Source organism: Sylvia atricapilla, chromosome 18, assembly GCF_009819655.1.
Source record: "Sylvia atricapilla isolate bSylAtr1 chromosome 18, bSylAtr1.pri, whole genome shotgun sequence".
In the NCBI taxonomy this organism is placed as follows: Eukaryota; Metazoa; Chordata; class Aves; order Passeriformes; family Sylviidae; genus Sylvia; species Sylvia atricapilla.
The window spans coordinates 2,820,168-2,827,628 of record NC_089157.1 but is presented as its reverse complement, the minus strand read 5'-3'; the positions used below and the strand labels follow the sequence as shown (position 1 = coordinate 2,827,628).

The following is a 7,461-nucleotide window of genomic DNA, read 5'->3' as shown; positions in this document are numbered from 1 at the left end:
TTTCTGGATCTGGTTTTGACACTGCAGCAGTCAGATATGAATTTCTTTCTTGAGGAGAGTGCGTGGAATTCATGCTGAGCTGTAAAACATGTTTTATTGTAACTGATCCTAGGGTGAGGCAATTCACCCGGAATAGTCGCAGGGAAAGCCAGGAGAGAGGAGGGGGAGCTTTGCCTGCAGCTTTACTGGAGCACCTGAGCTTTAGTGTGCAGGAGCTGAAATCCTCCCTGAGCTGATGCTTTTGTGCCAACCAGAGCCCAGAGAAAATGCATGAGATTGTCCAAGGATATGGGATAGGGCCACATCCTGCTCTCCAGAGGTTCTGGGAATGCCTTTGCATGGCCCCCACCAAAAGAGGCCTTTCTGGGCTTTGCTGTCAGCCTGTTGCCCCAGGAAAGCTGTACCAGACCAGGGCTGGAGAGCTAGAGCCAAAGATGGAATGTAAAATATCCTGGTCACTCCATTACCAGCACCAATGGCTCACTGCATTGTTTCTACCCCAGGGATTCCCTGGCTGCATCTGGAGGAAGGAATGGGGGTAAGAGTCTGCTGGGGGCTGAGAGCTGGGCTTGGTGATATCTGTGCAGTGAGGGGAAGCTGGAGGTGGTGACTCCCTGAGGAAACAGGTAACTTCTGCTGCTCCCAGGTTGGAATCAAGACCTTTTTTTCCCTGAGTTAAAGAGAAATCTGAGCCACCTGGTCCCTGTTCTCTGAATCCAGCCTCCCACTCAGCCTGGCTCTAAGCATTCCCTCACTGTCTGCCTCTCCCCTCCATATGTGAGGGAATGAATGTGGGGAGCCAGACCAGTTTTTTCCTGAGCCACCCCTTCCTCAGGGTGAGAGCAGGGGAGCCTCCAGGCTGAGCTTGTGTCCAACACTGTCAAGTGCCAGGGGAGGGCTCCGTGTTCTCCTTGGCTTTTTATGGTAAGGAATGTGTTTGCAGCACGTTGATTAGGAGCGACCATGGCAGCCAGCACAGTCTGACCCTCTCACAGCTGAGCCCTTCACGCCCCTCTAAGACCTGAGAGTGGAGCCTGGAGTTGTGTTGAGACCATGGCAATGGGTCACAGATGGGGCTAAACCCCCTCTGCTTCCCCCTTTGCTTCCCCCAAGGCTCCTGTGGGGTTTGACACCCTTCCCTCACCTCCCCTTCTGCCCTGACATAGGGAACGTATCTCTAATTTCCAAGGGTTTTCTCCATTGTTAATTTTTTGGCTGCCATGGGGCCCATGCTGGGGGCTGTGGCAGGGTCTGGGGGTGCTACCTGCTGCCTCCTCAGACTGGAGAGCAAATTTGGCAGAATAAGTACTTGAAAAAACCCACAAACCAAAATAACTTCTCTAACCCTAGTGATAAATCTGCGTGGAAAGCTCACTGGAAAGCTCACACTAACTGAGGATTCAGCCAAGTGTCCCTCAACTCCCTGCCCACTATTGGGCTTGGTGGGAACTCAGTTTAGTCTACTCATTTTTCACTTCCAGTTAAATATGTTTTTATTAATTTTTAACTGGAATATAGGGACTTGAAGTGCCCTTAATTTAAAATAAAACCTCCCAAAGGGATGGACCAAGAGCCATTTCTCTCAGCTGGGAGCATGTTGAATGTCAGCAGATCTGATGCTCTTGTCTTTTCCATCTGGGCCTGATATGGTCTGTTATTTGAGGGGGAAAGTAACTTCCCAATAGAATCCTGTGTTGGCAGCAAAACCTTGTGTTTGCCCTTGGAGGGCTCGTCAAGGCACAGGCTGGGTGTGAGGGTGATGCTTTCCTCCTCAGATGAGCAGGGACAGTGTCAGATAAGCTGGAGCTTGGTTTTTTTTTTTTCTTTTTCTAATTCTGTATTTGCTTTAAACAGTAATGATCTGGCTCAGGCTTCACTCTTACAGCCTGCAGACAAGTGAGAGCCAATTGATGGGTCAGAATCCATAAAATGAGATGGGGTGTTGGATGTGTCACAATACAGAGCCCTGACCTTGTGAAAGCCCTGACCTTGCTGTCTGACCATCACCAAGCCCCTCTCTGCTCCTGGAGAGGGTGAGAGCAGCCATGTGAGCCATGGTGCATGGCAGAGGGGATTTGGGGGTGCTGGAGGCAGCAGTGAGGTGCAGCCCCCCAGGCTGGGAACTGTGCAGAGCCTGCTTCCAGCCCGCTGTCACCTTTTGTGACCTCATTGCTGAACAGTGACCAGAAATAAGCAGGTGCCAGTGGTGCCCACAGCCTGGGAGAGGGTGATGTGTTGGGCTGGGAGCTGAGTTAGGGGTGTCATGGAACATGTCTTCAAAGAGGTAATGGCATGGCTGGGCAGCTCTAGGGCAGTCAGCAGGGGAGGAAAGGGTCAGCCATGGGCTTGGGAGGTTGTCAGAAAGGCTGGGGTGGGATGGGTGGGAGAGCAGAATTACAGTCTTTGGCAGGGGGCATGGGGATATTGCATCCCCTGCCATGCCAGCCAGGTACCTGTGCCCTTGGGCAGTGCAGAGGTGGTGGGCCAACATCTCCATCCCCAAGGTGAGCTGATAACTGTCCAGGAGAGTGGGTTGAACCCCTCAGTGTGTGTGGGATCCACTGGAGTCAGATCCAGTGGCTCTCCAAGCAGAGGCAGATGAGGGCACAAGGATAGTAAGGCTTTTAGCTGTGTTTGTGCAGCTGCTTCAATGTTTTCCCTGGCTGTGAAGGGTTGAGCAGGGAGATAAATGCAGATGTAATTAATGGAGCTGCTTATATGTTGCTCTCTGTGACTTATGCCGGGAACAGGACTAGACTAAATATCACCATTATTGATAGGAGAAGGTGGCAAATTTATGGCCCTCTCTGTGGGGAGAGGAAGATCTGGTTATAGTAACACTCAGCAGGGGAAAAGAAATGTTTTACAGTCAAAAGCTTCTCAAGAAAACAAGGCCAAGCACTGGGGCTGTGTGGAAGAGGGCTGTGTCAGGACCAGAGCAGCAGGAAGAGCCAGGGTCCTGGACAGAAGTACCCATCCCAGTCCTGGGGAGCTCTGCCGTGGGGATTCACAACAGTGATGTCTGTGCAGACAGACTTAGGGCCTCTGTAATGGCGGTTTATAGAAATGACCTTCATGGGGGATGTTGGGGTACACACCTGGGAATTGTAGGGATGCACAGCACTGCTCATCCTAGCTCCCCTGCACTTCTGCCACCACCTCTGGCTGTTCTCTGCCATGAGGTTTTCAAAAGAGTGACTTGATCCTAGTCCGGTGATGCTCTTCTGGTGAAGAAAAGGAAGGTCTTCACTTAAAGCCCTCGGCTGGTGGCAGTCACAGGGCTCAGGCACCCCTGGAGCCTTTGCAGCGTTACGAGATGGGAGTGTGAATCACAGCAGCCTCTTGTGGGCAGCTGCACGCAGCTGATGCAGGGACATTCCTGTGCCACACCGCCCCCCTCCAGGGATATGCTCGAGCATCACCCACACCTCCACCCCCCCTCAGCTTCCCTGCATCCAGCAGGTCCCACCGCCCCCAGCCTCTCCTCTCCTGCAGCTGTGGGGCTTCTCAAAGGAGCTGGACACAGCAGGTGGAATGGAGGGGCTTTATTGAGGCTTCTCCGGCTCTCACACAGCCCTGGCTGTCCTGCCTCAGGGAAGCAGTGCCAGTGCCCTTCTTGTCTCCACAAGCACCTCGCCTGCTTGGGATGCTGAGCTGTCCCCAGGCTGTCCAGAGGCATTAAAATCCTTCCCCTACAATGGGTCCATGGCTGTCTTCCCTGGCAACCAACCTCCCTCCCCTTGGTCTTTGGTGACCTTCTGTGCTTCACTCCTGGATTTTCCTACCAGAGCTGGGTTTGTGCCCAGCCCTGCCCCGGGATGCAACTCCTAAACCAGGACACAAACAAAGCAAGACTTTCCAAATGTCCCTAAAAGTGTACCCATTAATTCCAGATGCTGTGCTCGTTGGAGGGGCCAGAGCTTTTCACGGGCTCTGGGTGTAGATGCAACAGGGAGTAGTAAGTCCATCCATGACAGAGGAACAAGTATTTACACATAGCAGTGGATTTTTGGGTTTGATCTCTCTGCTTTAGCAAGTATTTGGTGGAAGGATTTGTCCTGTCCTTGGCTGGTTCTTGGCTGACTTTGTATTAGCAGCATCACAGCTATGATATCTGGATGCATTTGAATGGAAAGGGTTCAACTAGACCCGTTTCAACCCAAAACATAGCCCAGCCCCTGGCCTGTGATGCTGCAGGAGATTGCAAAGCCGTGGGGTGGAAGGAAGCTCTGCTAGCTGACATCAAAGGTGACAGAGGAGCCATCTGCTCCCTGCTGCTGTCCCACCAGCTCTGCCTGCCCCCAGGGCTGTGCGGGGACCCTGCAGTGCACAGCGGAGCGGCTGGGCAGGGCTTCACTCAGCTGGGTCACCTCACTGAGCTCTGCCTCCAGCGTGCTGACCGTGTTGGTGGCCTGGGCCACGTGCACCTTGTGCGCTGCCTTCTTGCGCAGGAGGCAGCTGAAGATCTTCTTGAAGCCCTTGCGGAAGTGTTTGGAGACCAGGGCGTAGACGACGGGGTTCACGCAGGAGTTGGCGTAGGAGATGACGTGCGAGAGGATGCGCAGCACGTACGTGGTGTGGTTGAGGGGGAAGTACCCGAACCACATGCAGAGGATGACCAGGTGATGGGGCAGCCAGCAGAGGCAGAACAGGATGGCAACAATGATGATCATCCTGGTGACCTTCCTCTTGGCCTTCTTGGACTCCGACATGTCTTGGAGAGGGTCCACGGACTGCCACAGGTAGCGAATAGTCCGCAGGTAAGTGAGGCTCAGGATGAGCACGGGGATGACGTAGCTGAAGATGAAGGTGCAGACGTCCATGATCTTGCGCTGGGAGATCTCCCAGATGGGGTGGCAGACGGTCAGGTTGGCCAGCTGGAACTCCTGGTAGTAGCTGAGGTAAGGGCCCGAGAAGATGAAGGAGAGTCCCCAGATGAGACAAATGGCCAGGAGGGCGTTCCTGGGTGTCCTCAGCTCCCTGGAGTGCAGGGGGTATCGTATGGCCAAATACCTGCATGGGAAAGGGAGAGGAGGGACATGGCTGCAGTCCTGGGGAGGGCACAGAGGGACCATTGCCAGAAGCAGATTGGAGAGAGGGCAGAAATTATGGATTTGAGCTTTCCAGGGCAGTTATCCACACAACTGATTCCCTGGTTCTTCTCAGGGACCCTCTGCAGCACAAGGCATTGAGGAAGATTCTCTCCCTGACCCTGTACTGTCACCATTTGCTCTCAGCAGTGGTTGTGGGGACAATGGAGGTAGTCTCATTCTGTCCCACCCTTAATCCAGCAGACCTTCACTTGACCATCGCTGTCTGGCACAAGTGATTGGGGCACTGAGGATACAAAAGCCCGACCAAATGCCCAGGATCCCCAGACACAGCATTCCTTGTACTGGCACACATGAGAGCACATCACCTCTTTTCAGTTCCGTAATTAGCTGTCCCTTAATTGCACCCAGATTCGAGGCTTGTGCAAGCCCTCCCTTGCTCAACACATCTGTTCTCTCTGCTCTGTGGGATACAAGGGAAGAGGCAGCCCCTGGAAGTGCTTAGCTCCCGAGGGTGCTGTCAGCAGCCAGCACTGGGATGGCAGGACACATCCAGCCAGGCTCCAGGGCCACCCAGGGGACTGGCATATGGACTTTCCACATCCCATCTCGCAGGTTTTGGGCACTTGAGAGGAGCAGCACCAGGAGCTCTCAGCCTCTTGCTTGCTGCAGGGTCATAACTCACTGGCCCTTGCAGAGGCGGGGACAGAGGTAAAGCACAGGCAGGAGTAACAGGCTTCCCAGCAAAACTCACCCTGGAATAGGCTGGGATAATCCCTCGAACAAGGGACAGCACCAGGACAGAAAGGGGCTTTTTGCTAATAGAAGAGGAGGGTGGGAAAATCAATGTCTCAGCTCAAACATCCCAGAGTTTTTTTCTCCTCAAGGTCTGGCTGCTTTGCTGGGGGCTGTTGGGAGGGAAGGGGCTCTCTCCATGCATCCCAGGAGGGCCAGAGCTGCAGAGGGACTGGATGACCTTTGCTTCTTTCTCATTTTTCATCCCCACTTCATTGCCGGGGCCTATGGATAAATCCCAGTCCTACAGCTTTGGGGTCTGAAGGCTTCCTCCAGCTGGGCACTGGGTCCAGGGATCCCCATCCAGCCCTCTGCCAGACCTCATGCTGGCTGGTTGCACTTCCTTGCACACATCAACAGGGAAATGCTCCTTGATTCCCCCAGGAGCCCCGGGAGATCACAGCAGTCAGGATTCAGCTCCAGGGGATTTTTTTTTCCCTCTCTGCCCCGGTGGGATCCAGAGAAAGGGGAGCCTCATGGCGCAGGGAGCCTCCCCCTCTGTTCCCTTCCTACCTGTCGAGGGAGACGGTGGCCAGGGTGAAGCTGCTGGCATACATGGTCAGGTAGATGAAGAAGTGGACAGCCTTGCACATGAAGGGCCCGAACACCCATCCCTCCAGGGTGTAGATGGTGGCTTGGAAGGGGACGCAGAAGAGGATGAAGCAGAGGTCGGCCACCCCCAGGTTGAGGATGAAGAGGTTGGTTGTGTTCTTCACCTGCCCATTGCGCAGCAGCACGGCCAGGACCAGGCTGTTGCCCACCGTGCCCACGAGGAAGATGATGAGGTACACGAGTGGGATGATCACGGACTCGGGCTGCCAGCCCCCATCGGAGCCCGCCAGGGAGCCGTTCATGGCCGGGAGTGCACGGGCAGGGGCTGGAGGGGGAGCGTGCGTGGAGAGGCACTGGGGGGGCACAGAGAGATCAGTGTGGACTGCACGGGAAAGGGGGTGCAGGGAGAGAACGCTGGGGAGCACAGAAGGGAGGAAAACGGAAAGGGGGTGCAGGGAAAGGTCAGTGAGGAGAGCACCGGAGACGCACAGGAAACGGGTGGACAGGGAAAGAGGTGCGGTGGGGAGTGCAGCAGGGATGCAAAGGAGAAGGGATTGCACGGAGAGGAAAAGGGGGTGCACAGAGAGCACGCTGGGGAGCACAGGAGGGATGCACGGGGAAAGAGGGTGCAAGGAGACTCCAGCGGGGAGCGCCCCAGGGACGCACGGGAATGGAGAGCAGGGTAAAAGGGGTGCACAGAGAGCGCACGGGAGCTGCACGGGAAAAGGGGAGCATGGGGAGCGTGCGGGGGTCCCGCCGGGGCGCACGGGGAGCCGGCGGGGGAGAAGCGGGGGAGCCGGGCGCCCTTCACCTCCTCCGGGTGCTCGGGAGCCCGCGGGCGCTCGGGGCGGCTCCGGCGGGCGGCTGCGGCGCTCTCCGTGCGGAGCGGGGGGGCCGGGGGCTCCGGGGCGCGGCTCCCGCCCGGCCCCGCGCATCCCGCCCCGGGGACGGGATCCCGGCCCCGCTCCCCTCGGGGATCACCCGGCAGAGCAGCTCGGGCCGGGCCGGGTTCGGCCTGGGATGGGGAAAAATGTCGGTCAGTGCTGTTACCCTCCGGGAGGGC

The 7,461-nt window shown here is 56.1% G+C and overlaps 1 protein-coding gene across 1 annotated transcript; it reads right to left on the bottom strand.

Moving 5' to 3' along the window:
• Nucleotides 1–3,530: 3,530 nt before the first annotated feature.
• Nucleotides 3,531–6,727, bottom strand: GALR2 (galanin receptor 2). The gene is made up of 2 exons (XM_066332025.1): nt 6,360–6,727; nt 3,531–5,013 (listed from the first exon to the last, which is right to left on the bottom strand). Exons 1-2 carry the CDS (start codon nt 6,698–6,700, stop codon nt 4,233–4,235), a joined length of 1,122 nt encoding a protein of 373 aa, XP_066188122.1. The 5' UTR covers nt 6,701–6,727; the 3' UTR covers nt 3,531–4,232.
• Nucleotides 6,728–7,461: the final 734 nt, after the last annotated feature.